General features: G+C 37.6%; 2 protein-coding genes across 21 annotated transcripts in view; one reads left to right on the top strand and one right to left on the bottom strand.

Annotated features, from left to right (window-relative positions):
• AKAP3 (A-kinase anchoring protein 3) overlaps positions 1-27,812 on the bottom strand; it is a 62,390-nt gene that overhangs the window by 7,684 nt on the left and 26,894 nt on the right. For 4 of the 7 annotated variants that reach the window (XM_072799284.1, XM_072799283.1, XM_072799287.1 and 1 more), the window contains one exon: positions 21,434-21,787. The exons of 1 other annotated variant lie outside the window; for it this stretch is intronic. In XM_072799284.1, coding sequence (XP_072655385.1) covers positions 21,632-21,787 — 156 coding nt within the window. In that variant the 3' untranslated portion in view covers positions 21,434-21,631. Of the gene's footprint in view, positions 1-16,317; positions 16,481-21,433; positions 21,788-27,812 lie in introns of those variants that run through there. 2 more of the 7 variants (XM_072799288.1, XR_012017801.1) reach the window with 2 other exon arrangements.
• DYRK4 (dual specificity tyrosine phosphorylation regulated kinase 4) overlaps positions 1-27,812 on the top strand; it is a 64,547-nt gene that overhangs the window by 31,432 nt on the left and 5,303 nt on the right. For 5 of the 14 annotated variants that reach the window (XM_072799296.1, XM_072799301.1, XM_072799304.1 and 2 more), the window contains 7 exons: positions 4,928-5,009; positions 7,118-7,290; positions 11,519-11,579; positions 14,854-14,983; positions 18,750-18,925; positions 19,600-19,844; positions 20,356-20,592. In XM_072799296.1, the coding sequence (XP_072655397.1) occupies positions 4,928-5,009; positions 7,118-7,290; positions 11,519-11,579; positions 14,854-14,983; positions 18,750-18,925; positions 19,600-19,832 (855 nt within the window). In that variant the 3' untranslated portion in view covers positions 19,833-19,844; positions 20,356-20,592. Of the gene's footprint in view, positions 1-4,927; positions 5,010-7,117; positions 7,291-11,518; positions 11,580-14,853; positions 14,984-18,749; positions 18,926-19,599; positions 19,906-20,355; positions 20,593-27,812 lie in introns of those variants that run through there. The other 9 variants (XM_072799299.1, XM_072799291.1, XM_072799298.1 and 6 more) reach the window with 9 other exon arrangements.

The following is a 27,812-nucleotide window of genomic DNA, read 5'->3' as shown; positions in this document are numbered from 1 at the left end:
TGGTTGCTATGTAGGGATGGTTTATCTTCCACTGACTGCAAATTCCCCCAAGGTCAGGGACCATGTCTTCTCACCATTTTATTCCCAGGATCCAACATGGTACTTGGCAATAGTAATGGCAGGCAGTAAATAAATGCTTGTTAGAAGAGTTAATGATTGCAAACTTGAGGAGTACAGAGAGGTAGCTAGGGGAAAGGTATAAGGGTGTGAAGATGTGTGGTCAGGAGCTGGTTCCAAAAACAATATGATTCTCACAGATATGTAAATATCCCTTAATTTTTCCTCATTCCCTTCTCACTCCCCCAAATAGTTAATTTTTAGTTGTTTTTAATTTTAATTCCAGCATAGTTAGTACAGTGTTATATATCAGTTTCAGGTGTACAATATAGTGACTCAACACTTCCATATAACACGTGGTGTTCATCATGATAAGTGTACTCTTTAATCTTCATCGCCTGTTTCAGCCATGCCCCCACCAACCTCCCCTCTGGTAACCATCAATTTGTTCTCTATGGTTAATAGTCTGTTTCATGGTCTCTCTCTCTCTCTCTCTCTCTCTCTCTTGCTCATTTGTTTTGTTTCTTAAACTCTATATATCAGTATATATATATATTACCATATAAATATATATATAAGAGTATTTATATACCATATAAATCATATGGTATTTGTCTTCATCTGACTGACTTATTTCCCTTAGCACTATATTCTCTAGCTCCATCCATGTTATTGCAAATGTAATATTTCATTTCTTTTTATGGCTGAGTAATATCTATATATCTATATCTATATATCACCTCTTTTTTTTTTTAAAAAAAAGATCTTATTTATTTACTCATGAGAGATACAGAGAGAGAGGTAGAGACAGAGGCAGAGGGAGAAGCAAGCTCCATGCAGGGAGCCTGATGTGGGAATCCATCCCTGGGACTCTGGGATCATGCCCTGAGCCAAAGGCAGATGCTCATCCACTAAGCCACCCAGGTATCCCTTTATACTACCTCTTCTTTATCCATTCATCAGTTGATGAATTCTTGGGCCACTTCCATAATTTGGCTATTATAAATAATGCCACTATAAACATAAGGGTGCATGTTTCTCTTTGAATTAGTGTTTTAGGAGTAAATAGCCAGAAGTGGCCTTGCCTATCAGTGTTAACTGAATTAATCTCATTTCATGTGTGCCACACTGGTTATATATTTTCGTTGCTGTAAAATCACTGAGTATAGATTTGATGAAAGTAAATGTTATAGTCAATGAATTAATGGAATTTGCTGATGACTGTCAAGAAGACTCATGAGCAACTTTTTATTCCATGACTTAGGTTACTTCTAAAACTTTGGAGTAGGTACTGAACGCTGGTTGGCCATGCCTGAATTCAAGATAGATGACCTTTGGGCCTCAGGCTTGCAGCTGAAGCAAACAGTTGTACTAGGGATTCTTAGTTGATTATCTGGCTTATGTGAATAAGTAACATATCTGGCACTTAGAAGCAGTGTTCTTTTGGCCTCACAAAGATCCAATGCTTGAGGCCAAGTTTAAGTCACTGAACAGATTCAACAGATACAGTTAACTGAGAGCATTCCCATTTCTCCACAGGCCATACAGAATTTTTAAAAGAAAGAAAAGAGAGACCTTGGTCTGATGCCATGTTCTTGTAAAACTTCATACCTTCATGCACATTTAGTAGCAGGATACCATCCAAGTTCAGACTCCATTGGAGAGCAGTCATAGCAGGGCAGCATCTGAGTATTCTGTAGCTAAGTGGTTCTGAGGAGAGTGGAAACACTAAATATAAAAATGTTTCTGGAGGCCACAGTTCTAGCTTCAGTGTGCCTGAAGGGAGGTCTGTAAGCTTTCACAGGTTAGTCCTGATTTCTCCAGAGCAGTTGAGATTCCATAACTATAAGTATCTTAGTTGACAGTAACTTGAATATCTCCTTGTCTGCTCACATCCTCCCCCTTAGCCATTCTCATTGTTAACAATTGGTGATCATTCTATACTCTAAATATCTGAAATGTTGGTGGTCCTTATGTATTCTGATCCTGTGTCTATATGCTTCTCACCTATCAAGAAGGATCCTGGTTCAAGTGTAGATGTTAACCAGATTCATACCTGGGTCCTTAAGTACAGTGGTTTTCAAGTTTTGATCATTAATGCTAGAACCAGATTCCAAAAGGGATAACACAAAACTGTAATGCTACACTATCTAGAACAGATGAGAGCAGTCCATTTATTTATTTCTAGTTGAAGCAGGGATGGGGCCCAAAAGCCCACGGTTCAACCTGTACCCTACCCTTGTCATCCTTCCTAAGGCACTTCCACAAAACTCTTAAGTTTTCAAAACTTAGTTTAAAAGTATCTTAAAAAATCTCTAGTTAGAGTAGGCAGTGTGATCTGTAGTCTACGGGTATATGCTATCACTTGATTGTACATGTACTCATGAAATGACTTGAGAGAAAGCAATGTATTTGTAGTAAAAAGAGTGGGAGGCAGGATATTTCTAAAATGCCAAACAAAACCTTTTATCATGACTTAAGACAAACTTCGTAAGACCTCAGTTTTCAGTTGCTTCCTCTGTAAAACTGGTTAAGAACTATTTCAGAAGAGAACTCTCCAGGTAATTTATATATGTATACCTTTCCCAGGTCACTAATCTTTGATTCTAGATGTACCTCAACCAAAGAATTGTTCTCCCGAAGTGTTTTTGATGAAATAAATCACTTTCTCAGTGCCTCATAGTTTCAAAGTTATTTCAGATAATAAAACTTTGATACTAAGCAAAAAAAAAAAAAAAAAAAAAAAAAAATAGCCAGAAGTGTATTAGTGGAATTGTATTTGGGGGGTAAATACCCAGTAGCATGATTAGTGAGTGGATTGTAGGATAGTTCTATTTTTAACTTTTTGAGGAACCTCTATCCCCAAACAATTACTTTTTTAAAAAACTGTAACTTATTGGGTAAATTTTACAATTTAATATTGACAAGATAGAGATGTTCTCTCAGGGCTTACTGATGGACTCTCACAAGAATGATGATACATTAATTTATTATCAACATTCAAGTTCCTAATCCTCAGATTTGCAGCTTCAAAGGGTCACTGTACATCTGTGGTCTTTAGGCTTTGGGGCCTGACTCTCAACAAGGAAATTCACATGACATAATAGATTTTTTTCAGAAATAGTAAACTGGAATACATATGCCAAGTAGAAAAGTGTGTGTGCAACTAGGAGAGTGCTTGGTGAGTATAGATAAAAAATCAGGGAATTTTTTGAAGATACAAATGTGGTGATTTGAAGGGGCACCTGCACCCCAATGCTTATAGCAGCAATCCCCACAATAGTCAAAATATGGAAAAAGCCCAGATGTCCATCGACAGATGAATAAAGAAGTTTCATTAATATGTATAATGGAATATTACTTAGCCATCAAAAAATAAAATTTTGCCATTTGCTACAATATGGATGGAACTAGGGGGTGTTACGCTAAGTGAAATAAGTCAATCAGAAAAGACAATTATCACATGATTTCACTTATATGTGAAATATAAGAGAAAAAACAGATGAGCATAGAGGAAGAAAGGAAAAAATAAAACAAGACAAAATCAAAGAGGGAGACAAACCATGAGAGATTCATAACAATAGGCAACAAACTGAGGGTTGCTGGAGGGGACGGGTGAGGGGATGGGGTAACTGGAGCAGGGCAGGGGTTGTAATGAGCACTGGGTGTTATATACAACTGATGAATCACTGAACTCTACTTGTAAACTAATAATACACTATTATTAATTAATTTAATTTAAATAAAAAAAGAATCAAGGAGTTATTCTAATGGACTCAAAGGATAGTTTCAATGAGTTGTGATGATCTGATGCATCCATCCCCTCTATAGAGCTATTTTTATCAATATGATGGGAAGTTCTTTAGTTAAGGAACCTTTCCATTGGTCTGGAGACACACTAGAAATGTCTGCTTTTAAAAGACTTTTGCTGGGATCCCTGGGTGGCTCAGTGGTTTAGCGCCTGCCTTTGGCCCAGGGCGCGATCCTGGAGTCCCGGGATCGAGTCCCACGTTGGGCTCCCGGCATGGAGCCTGTCTCTGCCTCTCTCTCTATCTCTATGTCTATCATAAATAAATAAATCTTTAAAAAAATATGAAAAAAAAAGACTTTTGCTGATTGAACTCTTCCAGTTAATACAGATATTCTTTAGGAAAGGAATATGGACTAAAGTTGTGCTTTCTTAATTTGTGGTGCCGGAGGCATCAGACCAGGCCTGCTGTGCCATATCTGTAAAGTTAAAGGTCTCAGTAAGCAACTAATTCATGCACTATTCATAATAGTGAATTCATCTAATATTGAGATCTGTGAAAACATGACTGGGACTTTAAACTCCAGGCCCAGGAAGTACACCATCATGCTCTGAGAGCTCAGGAGCTTAACCACAGCTCTCCTGGGACGCTGGTTTCACATTTTCCCCAATGTCAATGAAAGAATCATAGCTCAGATTAAATTATTGCCTATCAGTTCATTACTGATGTCAGTATATTGGAGGAGCCCTTAATGGAAACACTAAATTCAGTTAGTGATATTTCTATGGCCTTATGCAAGCAAGGAATAGAGCCAGGTGCCAAGGAGATAAAAATAAGCCCATAGTGCTCAGTAGTTACACATTCCATATGGGGAAAGAGACAAAATATATGCGAAAGAAATACGACATACGACAAAGCAATAAATACTGAGTCCAAAGAAGAGGTACAGACCACAAATCAAATGGGAAGTCAGAGGAGGGGGAGAACATGGCATTTGGGGAAGAGACCCCTTGGAGCTGGTTACATTTTGATCTGGGTCCTGAAGGATGGCTGTCATTCCAGTAAATAGAGTGTGTGGAGAAACATTATTAAAACCTGACATCTGTCTTTCTCCTCTCTAGGAGAATATAGTGTTATATCAAAAGGGCCAAGTTTCTGTTAAAGTCATTGACTTTGGATCAAGCTGTTATGAACACCAGAAAGGTAAGCCCATTCTGGTCCCTTGGTCTGAATTTTCCTATTACAATTTCTTTCCCTTACTGAAACATCACTTCTCATGTGAGGTCACCTGGGTTCTAGCCTGGGCTCAGCCACAGCAATTGCTTGGTATGATTTTGAACAAGGTGCTTCACTTCTCTGAGCCCAAGTCTCCTCATCTATAAAATGAGAAGATTAAACTCAAATACCACAAGGGTCCTTTGCAGCTCTCAAATTCTGTATCTGGAATTACCTCAGAGTCTTGGCTCTCAAAACTAACTAGATGTGCATCTGGAACACCAGAGGGCTCTGAAAAAATTACAGCCCCCAGGACCTCATCCAAGATGTAAGGAATTTAAATTTCTGGAGGAGTCCCCAGCGGTCTGCACTGTGGAACACACAGCCATTCTGAGGTTTGAGATTCACTGCCCTAAGTTCTCTAGACTTTATATTTTTTTTCCAGGCTAGAATCCAAAAAGCAGCCCTGGAATATATTTCAAAAACCATCATTGAACGTGATTTAACTGCCTTTTCTTTTGACTTTTATCAAGTTTGAGGGCAAGAACATGTACCATTCAACAAACATTTACTGAGTATCTTCTACGTGCCTGTCACTGTTCTGGGTACCAGAACAACAACAACAAAAAATAACATGTCCGGTGCTCTGATTGCTTACAGTTCAGTGGAAGAAACAAAGATAACAGGATAGGTGCAGTGATTACAAGTATGTACAGATGATGCTAAGGGCATAGTAAAGAAGGGCTTGGGATTAACCTTCATGGTGGCAGGGGGTGACACAGGAAGCCTCTGGAGGCAAAAGAAAAGACTTCTAGATGTTTTTTCCAAATATTCTGCAGCACTACTTTTGAAGACATGTTATCTTTTATGTATGGAACCCATAAGAAATTCCAGCTAGAAAACAATCTGCCTCCCATGAGGTACTCATATGCTTACTCTTCTCAGGCATGAAAGCTGTGCAATCTCTTGGCTTGGCTACCGGGATGCTCCCAACAGAATTTGTAATGGTCTTATCCTTGTTTTCATATAGTCATTTCCCTCTTTATGTATTTTCTGACTTCGCTTTATCTTTATTTTAACCATGAGACGGTATAGAGTATGGATACTACACTTGAACAGCCTGAGTTCAAATCCCAGCTCTGCCACTTAGAGCTGAGTGACCTTGATAATTTATTTAATCTTTGTCTGTCTGTTTTCTCAGTTTAAGATAGGACAATAATAGCACCTGCTTCACAGGGTTGTCATAAGGACTGAGGATTATTCTGTATTAAAACACTTGGAATAGTGCCCAGCACATGTTAAGGATTATAGAAGTGTCCATTTAATCTATTTTTTTAAAAAAATTATGCTGTGTATATATGTACCTTGATTGCAAAGTGCATTAAATCCATTTTGGAAGTAGGCAGGGTATAAAAGTCATTTTTATCATACCTTCATTTTGTTTTTTATTCACAAAATTGTTATGTTTTTACTGACTCAAACATCAGAGAAGTGACCACAGAACCCTTCCCCTGCCAGCATCTAGGTAAAGAATGTCAGCATGTGGAAGCACAGTACTGTCTTCTGCACATCTTCATCTATTGAGATTGGGGGCTCTTCTTTCTGTACTTTATACAACACACTGCACATAATATATTGCAGACACATTAGAAGAGATGCATTTTGCATGGTTTATTTTCCATTTTTTAATATGCCTCTTCTCTCACCAAATCACAATACGTTTAGAAGGTGTCTGCCCCAAATGAATGTAAGCTTAAAAATTTAGCTTTATATTAGCCTTCTGTTTCCTTTTTTAATAAAGTTTGGCTGACTTAAATGTCCGTCCCTGGAGCAATGCCTACTTTAAAGTTCTTGACCAATACAGTGAGGATAATAACACTGCATGATTATCAGGTTGCTATGAATATTTGATGAGATTATGTATGTAACTTGACTCAGAAATGCTGGTGGGCTGTACTTTCATCTCCCTGCAAACCCTGGAGAGTGAAAGGGGCTGGGGAGTCTTAGTTACCCTCGACCTTCACCTAAAATGTCCTTGGAGAAGTGTGTTTTGGAAAGGAGGATTTTACATGATAGTTCTCTTTCTTTCTCCACAGTATACACTTACATCCAAAGCCGGTTCTATAGATCCCCAGAGGTGATTCTGGGCCATCCCTACAACATGGCCATTGATATGTGGAGCCTGGGCTGCATCATGGCTGAGTTGTACACAGGCTACCCTCTGTTCCCCGGGGAGAATGAAATGGAGCAGCTGGCTTGCATCATGGAGGTGAGGGGGAGGTCTGAGGTGCTACGGGATGGTTAGCTTGCACTCTCAAACATTGGGCTGCGTCAGAGTCGCTGTAGGGCAGTGGCCTGTGTACTTTTTTGTGGTTGTTGGATGTATTTTTGTAATTATGTGCCCCTCTGTACACTTTTGAGTTGGTATCTAACGTTTTTATCATAAAATTTAAATAGTTGCAGAGGATGAAATTTCCAACATATTATGAAAGTGACTTCATTTTTTAACTTTTTATTTTTTAGTCATTTAAAAAAATTTTTAATTCCAGGATGGTTAACATATAGTGTTATATTAGTTTCAGGAGTACAATGCAGTGATTCAACAATTCTATACATTACTCAGTGCTTAACATGTTAAATGTACTTTTTTTTTTTTTGAGAGAGAGAGAGAGTATGTGTGAGCCAAAGATGGGTGGGTAGGGAGGGGTAGGGAGAGAAGGAAAGAGGGAATCTACATTGGAGCCCAATGTAGGGCTTGATCTCATGACCCTAAGATTACAACCTGAGTTGAAATCAAGAGTTGGATGCTTAACCAACTGAGCCACCAGGCACCCTGATAAGTATACTTTTAATCTCTTTCACCTAGTTTACCCATCCTCCACCCACCTCCCCTCTGGTAACCAACTGTTTGTTCTCTGTAGTTAAGAGTCTGTTTTTTGTTTGTCTCTTTTATCTGTGTTCATTTGTTTTGTTTTTAAAATTCTGAATATGAAGTGAAGTGATATGATATTTTTATGGTATTTGTGTTTATTTAACTGACTTATTTCACTTAGCTTATATTTTGTATAATGTTGATGCAAGTGGCAAGATTTAATTTTTGATGGCTGAGTAATATTCCATTATATATATATGCTGCATATACGTATATACCACATATGTGTGTGTGTGTGTGTGTGTGTGTGTGTATCTCACATCTTTATCCATTCATCTATTGATGGACACTTGTGCTGCTTCCATAATTTGGCCATTGTAAATAATATTGCAATAAACATAGGGGTGCATTTATCTTTTCAAATTAGTGCTTTTATATTCTTTGGGTGAATATCCAGTAGTAGGATTACTGGATCCCACTACTGGATCATATGGTAATTATATTTTTAATTTTGGGGGGGAATCTCCAAACTGTCTTCCCCAGTGGCTGAACAAGTTTGCATTACCTCCAACAGTGCACAAGGGTTTCTTTTTCTCTACATCCTTGCCAACACTTGTTATTTTTTATGTTTTTTATTTTAGCCATTCTGACAGGTGTGAGGTGATATTTCATTGTGGATTTGATTTGCATTTCCCTGATGATGAGTGATGTTGAGTACTTTTTCATGTGTCTGTTGGCCACCTGGATGACTTCTTTAGAAAAATGTCTATTTATCTGTTCTGCTTATTCTTTTTAAAAAAATATTTTATTTATTTGAGAGAGAGAGTGAGCGAGTGCACCAGCAGGAGAAGCAGCAGGCAGAGGGAGAAGGAGACACAGGCTCCCCAAGGAGCAGGGAAGCCTGATGCAGGGTTTGAACCCAGGACCCTGGGATTGTGACCTGAGCCAAAGGCAGACACTTAACTGACTGAACCACCCAGGCACCCCTCCTCTGCCCATTCTTAATTGGATTATTTTTTTTTGGATGTTGAATTGTATAAACTTTTCATATATTTTGGATACTAACACTTTATTAGAAATGTAATTTACAAATATCTTTTACCATTCAGTAGGTTGTCTTTCAGTTTTGTTGATTGTTTCCTATGCTATGAAAAAGCTTTTTATTTTGTTGTAGTCCCAATAGTTTATTTTTGCTTTTATTTCCTTTGCCTTAGGAGCTATATCTAGAAAAATGTTGCTGTGGCTGACATTAGAGAAATTACTGCCTATTCTATACATTACTCTCTTCTAGGATTTTTATGGTTTGAGGTCTCACATTAGGTTTGATTCACTTGCGTTTATTTTTGTGTATGGTCTAAGACAGTAGTCTAGTTTCATTATTTTGCATGTTACTGTCCAGTTTTCCCAACACTATTTGAGTTGATTTAGAAAATAGAAATTTGGGATGGATGGATGCGTAGATAATAGATGTTAAATAGGTAATTAGACTAATATATATATGCTGCATTTATGTATACCACACACACATATATATATATACACACACACCACATCTTTATATATACACTATATGTGTGTGTGTGTGTGTGTGTGTGTGTGTATAAATATCTTTATCCATTCATCTATTGATGGACACTTAGGCTGCTTCCATAATTTGGCCATTGTAAATAATGCTGCAATAAAATAAACATAGGGGGCATTTATTATATATACATATATGAGAGAGAGAGAGAGAAAAATCAAACCTTTGTTCATAGTCAAAATATCTTTGTTCATTGGTATGATTCTGTCTTTTTCCATATTCTTACCTCTTTTATCAAAGACTAATTGATTAATGGACCATATAGGATTTATTCCTGGGCTTCCTGTTTCGTTCCTTTGATCCATGTGTCTATTTTTGTTACTAGCATTATACTGTTTTGATTATTATGGATTTATAGTATATCTTGAAATCTGGGATTGTGATATCTCCAGTTTTGTTCTTCTCTTTCAAGGTTGCCTTGGCTATTTGGGGTCTTTTGTGGTTCCACATAAATTTTAGAATTATGTGTTCCAATTCTATGAAAAATGCTGTTTGCATTTTGATAAGGATTGTATTATATCTATAGATTATGGACATTTTAACAATATTTGTTCTCCCAATCCATGAACATGGAATATCTTTCCATTTGTTTGTGTTGTCTTCATGACTTTCATCGATGTTTTATAGTTTTTATAGGACAGGTATTTCACCTCATTGGTTAAGTTTATTCCTAGATATTTTATTATATTTGGTGCATTTGTTTTCTTAATTTCTCTTTCTGATCGAATAGTGACATTTTAAAATGAAACCATTATGCCAGTCTTTCAAACATACTCAGAAGTAACTAAAACCAGAGATGACACCTGTCCAAATCTATGTATTGTTCATTAATCATTCACTATCCTAACTTTCTGGAAAGAATATCTTTCAATAAAAAGGCTTTACCAAGACTCATTGTATGATTATTTATTATGTATTTTTCTTAAAGACATAATGTTATGGAGCTAAATTAGACAAAACAGGATAAAATAAAACTAAAAATTAGAAATTTCACATTTTAGGATTACACCAGTGAGCAAAGATATTTTGACTGTGGACAAAGATCTGATTTCTCTCTCTCTCTCTCTCAATATATATATCTAATTACCTGTCTAATCTCTATCTATTCATCCATCCATCCCAAATTTCTGTTTTCTAGATTGACTCAAAGTTATAGATGGTCACAGGGACACACACATACCCTTGGGAATTATTGAATATACTTTCATTTCATGGTTGAAACTAATAAGTATTAAAATAACTTAGGTTATAATAGCTATAAATGATATCTATGGTGGAATGAACACTGGCCTGGAAATCAGTAAGTCTGGAGTGTGGTCCCAGCCTTTTCTCTTGGATAAGTCAGTTCCCTCTTTTGGACCTCTGTAAAATGAGATGTTCAGAGTATTGGCTTCTAAAGTTGATGATAAATGATTTAATGAAACATTCCTGAACCAATCCTGTTTCCAATACCAAGAAGAATTGAGAAGTATGGGATTTGATTCACTTCCTCCTGAACTGTCAGTGAGCCTGAGGAGGAGGAGGAGGATAGGGTTGTGCAGATATATATGGCTGGGAACCCAAGGCTGAGGATGACACCTGTAATTTCTCTGTCTCTGTGTATCCCTATAGGCTGCAGTGGGTAAAGGTGAACAAGTGGGTGCTATAATTTTCTTTTCTTTTGTCATATAGTGGACTGAGGCCCATCTGGTAATTTCTATCTCCAAGTTGGGATATGTCATTCCTTAATTCAAGGATGGTCAGCACATACACTGTTTTATTTATTCTGACAGATGATATCTGGCTACCATTAAGAGTGAGCTACCTCTAGTTTGTCTTAACACTTGTTCAGAGTAACACGACTAATATTTATGCTCAGGATACTGAAAGAGCCCTAAATTAGGAGTCAGAAGACTCATGCTCTGGGCCTTTTTATCACCGGGTTGAGGTTATCGCTTAATATCCTTGGGTCCTTATCTGTAGAAGCAAAATTTGGCCAAAGTCCCATCCAGTTCTAATGTGTGACTCCACAAGAGTGAACCCACTGCATTGTACTTGTTGAAGGTGCTGGGCCTGCCACCAACCCACTTCATTCAGACGGCCTCCAGGAGACAGACATTCTTTGGTAAGTTCCTAGGTCTAATACTCTTTCTCTCATTGTGATGAGGTCTCACAGACCTTGGAGCAACCTCTCATACCCTAAACCCCATTCAATGCTCTCCCCTAGTCCCATCCCAAAGGGCAAGCTGTGATTAGGACCTTCTGCTAGGAAAGTAAATATCTGCTGCCAAGTGGTACCAGAAAGCATGATGGAGATGGGATGGAGGAGTCACAGTGGGAAGGAGGTCTTGGCATAAAAATGACCAGGTTCCTGCTCAGAAGATCTATTGGGAGATCTTGAAACCTTGAAAGATTATAACTATGCCCTTTACTGCAAATTCTCCTTGCTTCTCCAAGCAGCTTGCCCCTTCACACTATGTACTGTTCAGGGAAATAAAAAAGCAGAAGCTCCTTTCTAAGAATAGTGGGAAATTTGCTACATATCATTAATGGAGCATTATTCTTTCCTGCTGCAATTCTTTTAATCTTCCAAATCTGTACTATGCCAGGATCATTGCAACTTTGCTATAAAATGGGTAAATAAAGGCTGTCATACAGTTTGGCTGCGGATATGTTGTGACTTCCCAGTTATGTATAGGACAGCTACCTAATTGCTGGAATTAAGCTTCATCCATGGCCCCATGCTGCCCCCTCATTGCAATTTCCAGGCTCCGAATTTCTGATCCTCTGACTTTCTATTTGACTGGTGCTGTGCAAGATGGACAGGTGGATTAACAAGGTCCAACTGCTGAAGGCAAGGGCTTCCAGGGCACTATGAACCGAATAGATGAAGTCAGTCTCATATCTAAAGTCCTTTTTTAAAAAACCACAAGAACCTAAGGGATTCTCTTGTAGAAAAATCTACAGTGACCAAGTGGAGTGAAGCCAACATGAGGGAAAGGGAACTGCACAGGTAGGCTCTGTGCCATTTTGAATAGCATTTCTGACCAGCATTCTTATAAGTTTAGTTCATAGGCTTCTACTGGCTATGGAATCTCCATCATTCCTAGCCCTCTCAACTCTTATTTCCACCCAAGAGTGCCTTCAGAATGGGGGAAAATCCTTCACTTTCTTCCCACAGCTTGTTCTATCAATAAAAGAGTTTTTAAAACTTTTATGGATTCCTGGACATAAAGGTGTTAAGTCAACGTATAACTGAGCTAGTGCTCAGTCATGTGGGGGTTAAAATGTGGTATACTTCAGTTACTATTTGGTAAACAAACAAACAAACAAACAAAAAAACCTGCCATAGCTACAGGCTCCCTGGCCCCTTTCTCAGGACCTGTTGGTCTCCCCGTTATCCAGAAACTCAAAGTTTAAGGCCTGGCAAGCAGAGGGTCCCTCCATGACCCTGCTTCAGTACCAAAGCTATCATCCTTTCTGATTGGTTAGTCCCATGCCATTCCAATGGTTAAATCTTTGATACATCACCCTGTAGTTATGGCTGGAGCTTTGAAGACCTTACCTTTGGGCATACTCAGTGTCCTGGCTGCCTTAGAACAGTGCCCATGCACTAACCCTCCTTCCAGAGCAGCTGATGGCAGGCAGGAAGATCTCGCTGACTTGTTTGTATAACTAACTTATACAGAGCAATGGAACTGGTCTTTTAATCCTGGATATGCTTTTCCCATCCACCACTTTTAATTTAGATTTTTGGATTTCAAAGGATTTAGGGAAAGAGAAGTAGGGATATTGGTGTTCCTTCTTGCCAAAGACATTGTGGGAAGAGTCATATCTAAGCATGAACTTAAGATTATACCTTGTGTGTGGGGGCACTAAAAGGAAAGAAGTATAGGGCATAATGGTAAGAGGGTCTAGTTCATAGAGTACTAGTTTTTACCATCAGCATGAGGCTTTAGAATAATGATGTGTTTTTGGTAGCAATATCTCTTCATTTCCTGCATAAGAAAGGACTTTATTGGGATTTTCATCTTCTTCAGTGTTTCCCAAACTTTATCTGATTATAAGAATTAGTTGGGGACTTGACAAAAAGTGCTCATTCCCATTATTTTCCTATGGTATAGTATAAAAGATGAGAAAAACTTGTAAAACAGTTACATAATGATGATTTTAGGAGCTGTTATTTATAAACCCCTGAGCCTGACTCTTCAGTCACTTGTAAAAAGAGCAACATAGGATCAAATGGGTGCACTGGTGCCATAGTCAAAAAGGAAATGGGGTTCACAGTACCTATACCCTATGCAATGTCCCAACTCATTTTTATGTCTGTAAATACACATACCCATGTGTGATATATACACACACACACACACACACATATACACATTCATGGTCTCTTCTAGGAATTGTTTTTGGAGGCCCCACATATTGCATTAATTATAAAATAGAAAGGTCTCATTCTGTACTTTCCAGAATGTCCATCATGTGAAACTGAGTTTTTGTGAAAATTCAGTTTAATGTGTAAATTGTGTGTGTGTGTGTGTGTGTGTGTATACACATTCATCCATATGTAGATTTACAAGGTAGGAGCATAAGTGGACACCTTGTCTGGATATGCACACCAGAGTCTAGATGTCCAAATGAGTGGCCTCACCTTCAAAGCATTGCCCATAATATTCTGGGGAAACCTCTGGAGCTTTCTTCAGAGCTTCTTTTCAGGCATGATAAATACATTTGGTGAGGGTTTTCATGAATGAAAATGACTGAAAAAGTCATTTCCAAGCTGTTTTAAGCAACAAAACAAGTTTAATCATTCCAATTTATGGACAAAATTTTGATGTGCCTGTAAAAAAGTAATAAGATTAATTTGCTTGTGTGGCTTGTAAATGGGTTCTGAAAGCAGATGATTCTCCTACAATGACTTTCTTGTTGTACTTCAGGGATGTCCCAAATTCTCATTTTATTGAGTTAGTGGGAAAGGAGCAAGGGCATAGATAATCCAAGAATAGACTACATCTTTTTGTTGTTCAGAGCTGAATATTTTTGTCCCTTCAGATTTATTTTTTATTATTTTTAATCATAATTATTTTACTTTGGTTAATGGTAAGCCCTTTGATTTTGGGAGGAGGTGTGGGAAGGAGGCTCAGAACATACTGGGTAGTGGGGAATATTGTAAAGGTTAATTGCATTCATTGGGTAATCTACATGTGATTCTTTCCATCTGACTGAGACTGAGGAACATGTTCCTTTGTGTGGGAGGTGGGTAATATAAGACAGAGCTAGACCAAGACCTGCTGCAAAGACCACTCCAAGAAGCAACGTGGTTGAATGAACAGCTATGATATAACCAATGTATAATAACACCTGGAACTAAACACAGAATTATTGTATCTCTAAAGATTCCAAAGGTTTTCCTAAAAATATGACCAACAACAGGGGGAAAAAAAGATACCCGGATTCCAAGGATCTCACGATGGTGCTGAAAACCTATGACACCAGCTTCCTGGACTTTCTCAGAAGGTGTTTGGTGTGAGTTTGCAGGGGTGTCTTTGCCTCAGGTTTCCTTTTATTTTTCTTTTTAAGATTTATTTATTTGAGAGAGAGAGAGAGAGAGAGCAAGCGAGAGAGAGCACAAGCAGGGAGAGTGGCAGGCAGAGGGAGAAGGAGAAGCAGGCTCCTCACTGAGCAGGGAGCCTGACATAGGGCTCGAGCCCAGGACCCCAAGATCATGACCTGAGCTGAGGGCAGACACTTAAACAACTGAGCCACCCAGGTACCCCTCTGGGTTTCCTCCTAAATACTGTATTTTTCCTCATGTTTGCTGGTGAAAGTCTGGGGCCAGAACAAAGTTATAAAAATAATAAAATAAATACTGACCATAGTGCTTGAGAGTCTGTAGAATGCTTTCCCTTCATCTGACTGACTTTTCTCTTCCCTTCCTATGTGATTAATTAGCAGTGCAGATTATTTGCTCCATTTTGAGATGTGGAAGCTGAGGCTCAATGACTTGCCTTAGATTAGTGTGTGGGTAGAGCTTGCCTTCCTGTCCTCAAACCCTGGCAGCAAGGTTGTAGGCCAGTTCTAAATAGCTTCTGCTTCATGAACTGAGGTCAGCCTCTTGCATGTTGTAACTGTTTGCATAAACACCCAGCATATGGCTTCTGGGTCCCTCCCATTCCCCTAGGATTTATAGCCTAAAGTAAAGGATGCTCCATTAACCATTTATTATGTACAGCTTTTTAGAATCTATATGCTTAGAAATTAAGTTCTGTACTTTGGTCAAGTCACAGTTTAAAAAGGAACAGAACATAAAGCATTCAGAACAATACCTAGTGTTTAAAACATGTTAGCTTTTATTATTTTAAAAGGGGTTTTGCAAGTGTGTCTCCACTAAATGGCAAATAGATTAGTCGCATGATATTTGATATCATTGTGTCTCTTTGGGCCTCAGTTTCTTTTTCTATATAATGAAGTATTCCTAAGGTGGCTTTTGGCTATATTAGTTCTATAATTTTTGAGTATTTTTAGAGACCATATGTTTATGTTGTCTCATTCTTCCAGTGGGACGGAGTAGTTTCAGCAAAATATTCCTCTCATATTCATGCACTCTGGGAATTTAGGTAATAGCTGAGCGGATAGGCCATCATGCACTGCTGGAAGTTTTCCCCAGTTAGAGAGTCATGCTACTCAACTGAAAAATGGAGCTAGAGAAAGATCCTATATTCCACCATTGTCTCCATCCCTACTTTTGCTGAGACTATAGAATGAATTTGCATTAACAAATGACAGAAACTCACTACTGAGACTGAGTTATATCCAGAAACCCCAACCATCCAGAACAGAGTGCAGAACCAAGAAAGAAATATCTTTTTAAAAAAAGATTATTTATTCATTCATTCATTCATTCATTCATTCATTCATTCATGGAGACACATGGAGAAAGGCAGAGACATAGGCAGAGAGAGAAGCAGGCTCCTCGCAGGGACCTCAATGTGGGACTTGATTCCAGGATTCCAGGATCATGCCCTAAGCAGAAAGCAGATGCTCAATTGCTGAGTCAACCAGGCGTCTCAATATTTTTCTTTTTTATTTTTATTTATTTATTTTTTTTTCTTTTTCTTTTTTAGAGTAAAGGGCTGGTTGCTCACAAGTTGCAAGAGATAAGTTATTGGGGCCTATTATCTTATCATTCCTTTTTTTTTTTTTTTTGCTAATTAGCAGATTTTTGGAATGACAGACTAAATGTTTTGAGTCAAATTTAATAGGGGTAAATATAAAGTCCTATGTCTAGCTTTTTTTTTTTTTTTACCCAGTAAAAACTAATATTTTGTTTTATTTTTTTAAAATTCTTTTAATTTTTTTTATTGGTGTTCAATTTACCAACATACAGAATAACACCCAGTGCTCATCCCGTCAAGTGTCCCCCTCAGTGCCCGTCACCCACTCACTCCCACCCCCCGCCCTCCTCCCCTTCCACCACCCCCAGTTTGTTTCCCAGAGTTAGGAGTCTTTATGTTCTGTCTCCCTTTCTGATATTTCCCACACATTTCTTCTCCCTTCCCTTCTATTCCCTTTCACTATTATTTATATTCCCCAAATGAATGAGAACATACAATGTTTGTCCTTCTCCCATTGACTTACTTCACTCAGCATAATACCCTCCAGTTCCATCCATGTTGAAGCAAACGGTGGGTATTTGTCGTTTCTAATGGCTGAGTAATATTCCATTGTATACATAAACCACAGCTTCTTTATCCATTCATCTTTCGATGGACACCGAGGCTCCTTCCACAGTTTGGCTATTGTGGACATTGCTGCTGGAAACATCGGGGTGCAGGTGTCCCGGCGTTTCATTGCATCTGAATCTTTGGGGTAAATCCCCAACAGTGCAATTGCTGGGTCGTAGGGCAGGTCTATTTTTAACTCTATGTCTAGCTTTTATAGGCTAACTTTAGAAATTCAGGAGAGTGGAGTTATAGTTTAGCAGCGATTCATTTGAAACAGAACTGGGAACTCAAGTTGTTTATGATCTTATAAATCTAGAATATTAGTGTCATCTACCAGCAGTTAGAAGCTATTCTCAGCATGATGGACAATAAGCTGAAATTTTCTATCTAAGAAGATGACAACTCTAATATATAACCAACAGTTAGTAGTAATGTAAATGTTTTCAGATAGTGGGAGGATTGTGACATAAGAGATTATGTTTTCACTTTCTGCAGTTTCAGTTACCTGTGGTCAACCACAGTCCAGAAGCAGGTGACTACTAGTAATATTAGCCTAGTACTACATCATTGTCATTCACCTCAGTTCATCTCATCACATAGGCATTTTATCATCATCTCACATCGTAAGAAGGGTGAGGACAGCTAGAAGATATTTTGAGAAGAGACCATATTCACATAGTTTTTATTACAGTATAATGTTATAATTGTTCTATTCCATTATTATCATTGTGAATCTCTTATTGCACCCAAATTAGAATTTAAGTTTTATCATAGGTATGTATAGGAAAAAACATAGTATATCTAGAGTTTTGTACTATCTGTGGTTTCGTGCATACACTAGGGGTAGAATGCATTACCCCACAGATAAGGGGGGACACTGTAATGTTAATGGGTAAAATTAGAACCTGGGTTTAAGTTATTAGTTTAAAGGTCCTGGGAAGTGTGATTTTTGGATCAATAAAAATGAAGAACTTTTAAAGAATTGGTTTTATCAATACTGGAATAGCTAACTCTGTGAGTAAGTGCTTTGTCACTAAAAATACTCAAGAATGGCACGATGATTCCATGTTGAAAATTCTGTCAGATGCCTTTTGTTACTACATTCAATGTTTGGCTGGATTATATCCAAATCTCCTCATTAATATTCTAGCACTCTGTAATGTTGTGTCTGATATATTTGAAGGCCCAGATTTTGTAGTTTGGAACTTGAAATTAAGCATCTCTTTGCTTTGATCTTAGCTTACTAAGTTACTTAGTAAACCCTTAAGTCCCCGTGGTTAAGATTTTCTATAATATTTCTTGTAAGGGAGTTTCTAGGAACTCTGGAAGACTCAGGCTCTAATATATTCCTTGCTTTGTCAAGCAAATTTCAGGTACTTTTATATGTTGTAATCTCTGTTCTATGATGATATCTTTGAGTTATAACACAGTTTAAATGGGTTCATTAAGAAAGAATTATTTTTTTTATATCTTATTTATTAGGTTCTTTATTGGGGTCTTTTTAAATGTTTTCAACCTTAGAAAGGGAAGTGAAACAATAACCTGTGCTGGGCTTTGTTGGTATATAGATGGGAACCTTCTCTTCGCATGACCCCTGACCAGGCCCTCAAGCATGCTTGGATTCATGAGCCACGGAATCTCAAACCACGGTACAGGCCCCAGACCCTGAGGAAGCCCAGTCTCTGTCTCCCCTCTGAGGCTCAGAAGGACAAGGTTCAAGAGCATCATCGCTTAGGCATAAAAGGTACAGCCCCTCAAATAGCCAGTCTTCTTCCCCTAGTCCAGGGCTTGAGTATTTCTGGAGGATTCATGTCAATGTCTCTGAACTCAACTTTGGATAATCATTCTGACTGTATCACTACTAGCCTGCCATTTCTCACTTTTGAGATTTAACCTCTTTCAAGAGACTTGCTTCTAGCTGAGTTTGTTTCTTTCTTGCCTTCTTATCATTAGGATTTTCCATGTTTCTCCTGTCTTTAATTCCTTTTCTCCTCCTTTCCTTTTCTTTCACTGTGTCCTCCTCTGCCTGGCCTATAATTACCTTTTGAATTTTTATCACACAGATTATGGCATTATGCACATATCTTTTATATGCAATATAACCTCATGGGTTATGTACATGGTCACTGGGGTCAGTTACTTGGGATTAAATTCTGGCTGTACTATTTACCACCCTTGGGCACTTTAGTTAACCTCTCTATCTCAGTTTTTTCATTTATGAGAATGAGAATCATGCCTATTCTCTATGGTTAAGGAAAGGATCAAAGAAATTAATAAATGTGCTTAATTCTATGTGTTTTACATATTGTTTTTATATCATTACGACCAGGATTTTCCCAAAATGATTTATAGTCTAATGGACAGAATGTAATTCACATTCAAATACTTGCTCCTTTTGTCTTTTCTCTCCTTTGGCAGAGGTGATCATCAAAGAAGAGACAAGCAGTGTCACTGCTAAGCAGGTTCAGAATTCGGGTGATCAGTGGAGCTCTCTGCAGCATGCAGCTGAAGTTGTCCAGCTGCCTCAACTAACAGAAACTTCCAGAAAGCCAGAGGCAGTTGTTGGACCAGAGGAGTCCAAGACCTCCCCAGGAAAACAAAGTAAAAACTCCTCACCCAAGAACATGAATATTTTACCACCTATTGTATGACCTTTGCTGAAGGTGTGTCATGTTCCTTTCCACCAGTGATTTGTATTAGAGACAGCACTTATATTGTACAATATTTCAGATTGTTGTTTTTTAATGCATAAAGGTTTGTTTAAAAAAAACTCTATTCACATAGCTAGTTAGCATGATTCCTATTATGAGGGATGGGAGAATGTTCTTGCACCTACACTCCCTCCTTATGCCCTCAACCAGATGAAATGATATGTATGTATATACTTAATGTTATAGCATCACTGATAGAACTTTAAATAATTTTTTTCTTTCCCCCCAAGACAGCTAATCTGTTAGGATTCTTGTTTGAAAATGAAAATGAAAAACTAGTTTGAATTCAGTTTGTTGCTTCTAGTTTAAGCAACAGAGAACATTATTTGGTTTATATAATTGGGGAATCAGGAGGGGTAGGTATAATTTCAAGCATTGTAGTCTAAACATTCAGACAAGGTCATAGGGCTCAGAATCCCTCTACTTATCAGCATTGCTTCTTTTTGTGGTTTTTATTCTAAAGACAAGCTCTTCCCAGAAGTTAAAGTGACCACCATAATCCAGTCAAAAGATGCAGTGCTTGCAAGAAAGTCTCAGAAATGACTGGACTCCATGGTAGCACCTAACTGATGCTCGTCTAGGACCATGGAGTAGAGGACAGAGTATTTCTCAAAGGAAGGGAAGTTGAATAAACAACAGGATATATTCACTCATCCACCATCCTCAAAATCTCCTTTGTTTGGCTTTCTAGTCCTTGTCTATATGATTGTAATTATAAAACAGATACAATTTTACAAGAAACTTCTTAAGATCATAACCTCATAAACAACATGGAAAATATACCTGGCTTTATAGTTTTCATCTTAGTCACTGTGTAATATTCCATGAAGGGAGACACCAGATAATTGAAGCAGTGGGTTTGGATAAGATCACCCAGGAAAGGTGAAAGAGAATGAGGATAGCAGAAGGTCAAAAGAAAGTAGCAAAGATAAATATGCCAGGGGTTAACAGAGTTAAGTAAAGCCCCCAGGAGATGGAAAAAATGAAAAAATTAGAAACCAAAGGATAAAAGTCTCCAGAAACATAAAAAATAAAAAATTCCACAGAAAGGTCAGAATAAGAACAGAAAATGTCTCTAAAGTGGGGTGATATGGACATTAAATCAGAGTTAAATCAGAGAAGTGTCATAACAGGTGACTTGTCCCAGGTCCTATAGCCAGTAAAGTACAGAACTGGCACAGAACTCAGGTCTTCTGGACCTTTTTTAACACCAACTATCTTTAATCATAGATAAAGGTGAGGAAGACAATTTTCTGCAGCTCTAGAGAGACAGGAAAAGAAGCCAAGTCCTCAATACCACTAGAGTGATTTTCATGGTTATAAAAGCTAAAATAAATCATGGCTTCTTATCCTTAGGAATACTTTAAGGCAGGGGATCTTCAAGTTATGGCAAAGATGGGATACATAGAAACAGGATGAATGACATTAGCCAGAGCCTCTCAGTCTAGCACTATTTTTCTTCTGCTATCCATCTGATTATCTTTTAATTCCTGACATTTCTTTACCCATTGGATCCCAAGAAAACAAAACACCTGGAGCCCTTTAATTGTAATTTTTTTAATTTTGTGTCCTTGCTTGCATGGACAGGAAAATCTGAAAAATCCAGTGACTAGCATAAGATGACATGTCTTTGATGTGAGTGGTATGAAGATAATGTTAGGGCTCTGTAAGGATATGGAGAGGGGAGCTGTGGAAGTCAGAAGGGAGGGGAAGAGGGGAAATCAGTGGGTGGGCGCCAATCACAGGTTCACCATCAGCCAGTCCAGCAGCTGCAGCCGTGTAACATTTCCCACCGCCTCATCCAGCTGTCGCTCCTTCTCATAGCGCAGCACTGACTGCAGGACCTCACCTACACTGCGTCCTTTGTCCACAGCAGCAGCTGAGAGCTGAAGTAGCTGTGGAAAGGAAAGAAAAGCAGTAGTGGAGAGGCAAAGCATCCCAGAGCAGACCAGAAAGGGCCTGCCAAGGCTAGGACAAAGACGCTGGGCAGACCTTGGAAAACTGCAGTTTAAAGAGGCTCCAATTAGATGCTGAAAAAACTTCCATAACTGCAAAATATGAAGCCTGGCTGACAGAAGAGAGTTCCATCATATGGAACATACAATTTTGCACTAAGACTAAATCTTGCTGTTTCCAGTGGTCAATGGTGGTCCTGTTTTCTAAGAATTCTAAAATTCCCAAGTTCACTGTAATGTCACAAAACAGACTTCAATATTGTCCTATGGCCAAACAAGGGCAAGGAGAAAATAGCCAGAGAACAAATACACATGGTGCTTTCCATGCTTCACAGAACAGAGAGCCTAGAATGCTAGAGCAGGAAAGTAGCTCAGAGACCCATCCAACCCCTGTGGAGATGCAGCCCAGAGAGGTGGCAAGACTTATCAGTATACAGTGCTAGAAATTAGCCATGGCAACATGCATGCCTAGGGCTCTGAACCCAAGCTCAAAATGAGAAAAATCAGCCAAAGCAATCATTCTAACCATATGAACACAGTACATTGCCACTCATCTAAGTAACCAGATTTTTATTTTGTGTATTCTGCACCTGACTCTCTGAGAGTCAAAAGGAAAATAAACAGGTCAAATCTCAGAAGCTTTTACAAAAGGGGGGATTTCCATGAAAGAGACTAAAGTACATATGGGTGTTCTTAAAACAAATGGAAGGACTAAGTCTTAACAAAGAGAAGATATAAAGAAGAACCAAATGAAAATTTTAGCACTAAAAAATACAAAATCCAAATGAAAACTTATTGGATGGGCTATCAGAATGAAGATGAGGGAAGTCAGTGAACTTAAAGACCGATTCATAGAAAAAAAAAACCCACATTAAACAACAACATAAGATGATAGATTAAACTATCTTCAATTAAAAAATTAAGAAAAAATCTGAAAAAATTTTTGAAAAAATCAAGAGTGCTCAGGGGCATATGGAACAACACTGAAGGTCTTACATTTATGTCATTAGAATCCCAGGAGAGGAGAAAAGGGTGGTGCAAAAGAAATGCTTGAAGAAATAATGGATGAAAGTTTACCCAATTTGCCATAAGATATAACTGACAAATCAAAAAAACTCATCTAAAATAAGATAAACCCAAAGAAATTCACTTTAGAATCTGTCATAATCAAATTGCTAAAAATTAAAGAGAAAGAAAAAATATAAAAACAGGCCACTTTACAAGAGAACAATGCAAATGATAGCAGACTTCTGGTCAGAAATCGTAGAGGTCAGAAAAAAATGGCAGAGTACTTCTAAGCACTAAAAAGAACTGCCCAGTCAGAATCCTGTATTAAAAATCATACTTCAGGAATAAGTTCCAAAATGTTTTTCAGATTAAAGAAAGCTAAAAGATGTAATATCACTGCCAGAAAAATATGTTCTGATTCTTTAGACAGAAGGAAAATGATATCAGAAGGAAGCTGGAAACATCAGGAATAAATGAAGAACAAAAGAAACAGCAAAAATCTCAATATAAACAATAAATTATTTTTCTCTGTTCTTTAAAATACAGGCATACCTTGAAGATATTGTGGGTTCAGTTCAAGACTACCACAATAAAGTGATATCACAATAAGGAGAGTCAAATTTTTTGGTTTCCCAATGCATATAAAAATGTTTACACTATTAAGTGTGCAATAGCATATGTCTAAAAAACAATGTACATAATTTTAAAATAATTTATTGCTAGAATATGCCAACCATCATTGGAGTTTCCAGTGAATTTTAATTGCTGATTACAGATCACCATAACAAATAATGAAAATCTTTTAAATATTGTGAGAATTACCCAAGTTGACAGAGATATGGAATGAGCATGTGCTATTGGAAAAATGGTGCCAATGGACTTGCTTGACTGACATAAGGTTGCCACAAACCTTCAAGTTTGTAAAGAACACAATATCTGCAAAGCACAATAAAGTGAAACAAAATTAAATGATGTACAGCTGTTTGAGAGCAAAAAAAACACTGTCTAAAGATTTTTCCAGTATATGCAGATTATATAAAATAACTAACTACAACATAAGGGTCTCATAAGTAGTGAGACCCCACAGTTTAAGTGGTAACTACTGATTCTACATAGACTCTGGAAAGTTAAGAAGAAAGTTAAGAATAATGATAAGAATGTGGAGAAACCAAAACCCACATAAATTGCTGGTGGAAATGTAAAATGGTACAGTCATCTTGGAAAACAATTTGGCAGTTTCTTAAGAATTATACTTATTTAAGAGGTAGAAATCCCACTCCTTGTTACCCAAGAGAAATGAGAACATATGTCCACACAAAGACTTGTATGTGAATATTCACAGTGGCATTATTCTTAATAGCAAAAAAGTGAAAACAATCCCATCAGCCAGTGAATGGATAAACAAAATGCAATATATCCATTTCTTGAAATACTATTCAGCAATAAAAAGAAATGAACTGATAAATACTACAACATGGATAAACCTCAAAAGTATTGTGCTAAATGTGAAGAGCCAGATATAAAAGACTACATATTTTATGGCTCTGTCATAAAAAATGACAGGTAAATCTATAATGATAGGAAACAGGTAAGTGGTTACTTGTGGCTGGGGGACAGAAACAGAAATGTACCCTAGAAAGTTCTGAGATAGAAAAATAAGCAGTCCCTGGTCTTATCAGATATTAAAACACGTTACAGAATAACAATAATGAAAACAGTATGCTATTAAAATAGTAAGAGTTGACAATTCAATGGAACAGAACAGAAAATTCAAGAAAAGAACCAAAGGCAGGTAGGCTTCTGGAAAAAAAAAAAAAAAGAGAGAGAGAGAGAGACTGCATCCCTACCTCATACCTTGTATAAAAATGATTTGAAAATGGATCAAAGTCTTAAATATTTTTTAAAAAATCAAAAGAACTAGAAGAAAACATGGGTAAGTTTTGTTAATACGTTGTTGTGTAGAATGACTTCCAAAATATGACACATAATCCAGGAAAAAAACTTGAAAAGTTACTTAGATCTGACTACATAAGCATTTTAAAAATTCTATATGGCAAAAAGAAAGAAAAAACCAATCAAAAGACAGATGACAAAAAATTGTATTTAATATCATAAAGGCTAATTTTCTTACATATATGAAAACTCTTACAGGTCAATAAGAAAAAGACTAGCAATCCAGTAGAGAAATAGGCAGAGGTTATACACAATTCATCTATAAAAAAGGAAATTCAAGTGGTTCTTAAACATAACAAAAGATATGTACCTTCATTCCTAATAAGACAAGTGCAAAGCAAGGTAACATTCAGCAAAGATCAAAAGTTTGGCACTCACTATTGGATAAAGCATGGGAAATGGGCACTCTCATATTGTTTTAATAGGTGTGCAAATTGATGCATGCTCTATGGAAGGCAACTTGGAAATATATATCTAATATACAATACATTTTTCAAAGACATCTTGAAATGTTTTTCCTAGGCATTCAGCACATACAGAGATGTTTAAACCTGTGCATTCAGCATTGCATTTGAACAAAATATTAGCAACTGAAATGTCCATACGTAGGAGAGTGGTTGAATACAGCATCTTTATACAATAATATGTAGCCACTAAAAAAGAATGTGGCAGCTAAATATGCTGCAGAAAAGAATATATATATGGTACTAACATTTGTGACTTAAAGAAAAAGATATATACATCTAAGTATTTGCGTCTGTATACATATGTACTTCTGGAAGGATAAAGAAGAAATTGCTCAGAAAGGTTTTCTTCAGGGAAGGAAATGGGATGGGAGATAAGGATAGAAAAAAACCTTAATTTTATCTATGCTTTTTGTGCCTTTTGATTTAGTACTATGCACATATTATCTATTCAAATATGTATACAAATTTGTTTAAAGGAACTAGGTTCGTGGGCATTCCAGAGTTACTGCATCAGCATGAGAGTATTTCCATATATTAATTAAATATCTTTCCAAAAAAATCTCAGATCATTTTTAGGTAGTTTCTTTGATGTATACTTCATCCAAATTTTATTAAAAATATACTAATATTCAATGCAATCTACTCATTAGTTAAAATTTGGATGTGCTGTTAACCATTCTTTTAGATGATCATTATCTTTACAGTGGGCAAAGATGTATGTGTGTGTGTGTGTGGAATGCAAGTATGTTACCTTCATTTTGGATAAGTATATTATAAATATTTTAATTAAAAATAATATAAAACCAAAATGTATTATGTATGTTATGTATGTTGGGTTTAACTTAAAAGCTGGCTATGGAACAAAAGCATTTCACACATTATACACATGAAACCTATGTTTTTTAGATTGTTTTCCATCAGTTTAAAGCTTTTGTGAAAATAGCTCCCCTCTGTTAATTGTTATGTCCCAAAATAGTTGTCTTACAGACTGGGAAAACTGTAAAGAGACAGAACTTGCCAAGAACTCAGGGATGTATCTCAGATCAGAACGCCATGCTCTGTCTTCTGGCTCAAACTTAAATGTGCACACATATGACCTGGGGATTTTGCTTGAGTTTCTAAATCAGTAGAGTGTGAGTGTGGCTTGAGATTCTGTACTTATAACAAGCTCCCAGGGGGTGCCAATGCTGTTGGTTCACAGATCCACTTTGAGTAGCAAGTCAAAATCATACAGTTTCTTGTTTAGTATAGCCTTATCTGGATATTATACAATCCTGTGTCTTCCCAGGCCTCAGATAAACCAAGTAACTCAGTTATATAAGGGTTACTACTAATACCACTTATTAAACAGAGAAACTCTCTTCTTCCATATCCTCTGGTTTCTATGAGGATTAATTATTTTTATAAATAATTCTAGCTTTTCGTGCCATGCTTACTACTTAATTGGTGCTATTCCATTTCTCTCAATTGAGGTGAAATCATCAAAAGTCCTCTGTGTGTGTGTGTGTGTGTGTATTTTATAGGGATGCTCGCTTTTTTAATTCCTCTACATTACCTTGAAGCAGCAACTTGCATAAACACTCATGCTTTCCAGCCTCAAAATTTCCTTTCAGAGGAGGATTCAAAATGACAACATAAAAGGATCCTGAACTCATCTCCTCCCACAAACACAACAAATCTAAAGCTACATATGGAACAATTCTCTCTGAAAAGGACCCAAAAGCTAGCTGAACAGTGCTTCCACAAGAAAGAATAAAAGAGCCATATCAAGTAGGGTAGGAGAAGCAGAGACATGGTTGAGCAAGAAACCCAACTGTAGGCACAGGGATCTAAAATCAGGAGGAATCACATAAAATGGAGCTTGTCCCTGGGGAATGAGGGGTCTGTGCCTATCAGGCACCCCAGCCCTTATGAACTCTAACAGAGAGATAAGTTCCCAAAGTGTCTGGTCTTAAAAACCAAAGGGGTTTACTTCCAGGAGAACCAAAAGGCTGTATAGGGAATAAAAAATCTGTTTTTAAAGGGTTTACACACAAACCCACTCATCCTGGAACCCAGCACAAAAGCAACAGTTTGAAAGGCTCCTAGACTATATGCAAAGGAGACTCATTTATTCAACTGCCAGAGAGGCAGAAATCTGCTGGGACTTTCTCTGGGGATGAAGGCATTGAAAGGAGCTATTTTTGTGTTTTCCTTTTGCCTGTTGGTGCCAGTACTGGTAGATGGCAATTTTTACACCACCTCCCAGCCTGCTAGCTCAAGGGGAAGCACCCTGTTCTTGAACACTGCAGCCACAGCTCACCATGCCACAGCCAGTGGGCAGGCACAAACCACACAGGGGATGCTCTTTGAGTACCTGGCTCTGGTGGCCAAAGGGAATTGCATTTCTGGGTCTTATGGGTCTGAAGCAATCTCTGAGACAGTCTTTGGCAGGCTTCTACCCCATATCACTGCACAGACAGCATACTGAAACACACTCCAGTCTTCCTGAGGAAAAGGCCTATATTCTTGTCCTGGAGCTTCAGTCTGAGGTGCAA

Source organism: Canis lupus, chromosome 25, assembly GCF_048164855.1.
Source record: "Canis lupus baileyi chromosome 25, mCanLup2.hap1, whole genome shotgun sequence".
In the NCBI taxonomy this organism is placed as follows: Eukaryota; Metazoa; Chordata; class Mammalia; order Carnivora; family Canidae; genus Canis; species Canis lupus.
Note: the sequence above shows the minus strand (reverse complement) of the source record. Positions and strands in the feature narration are given on the sequence as shown.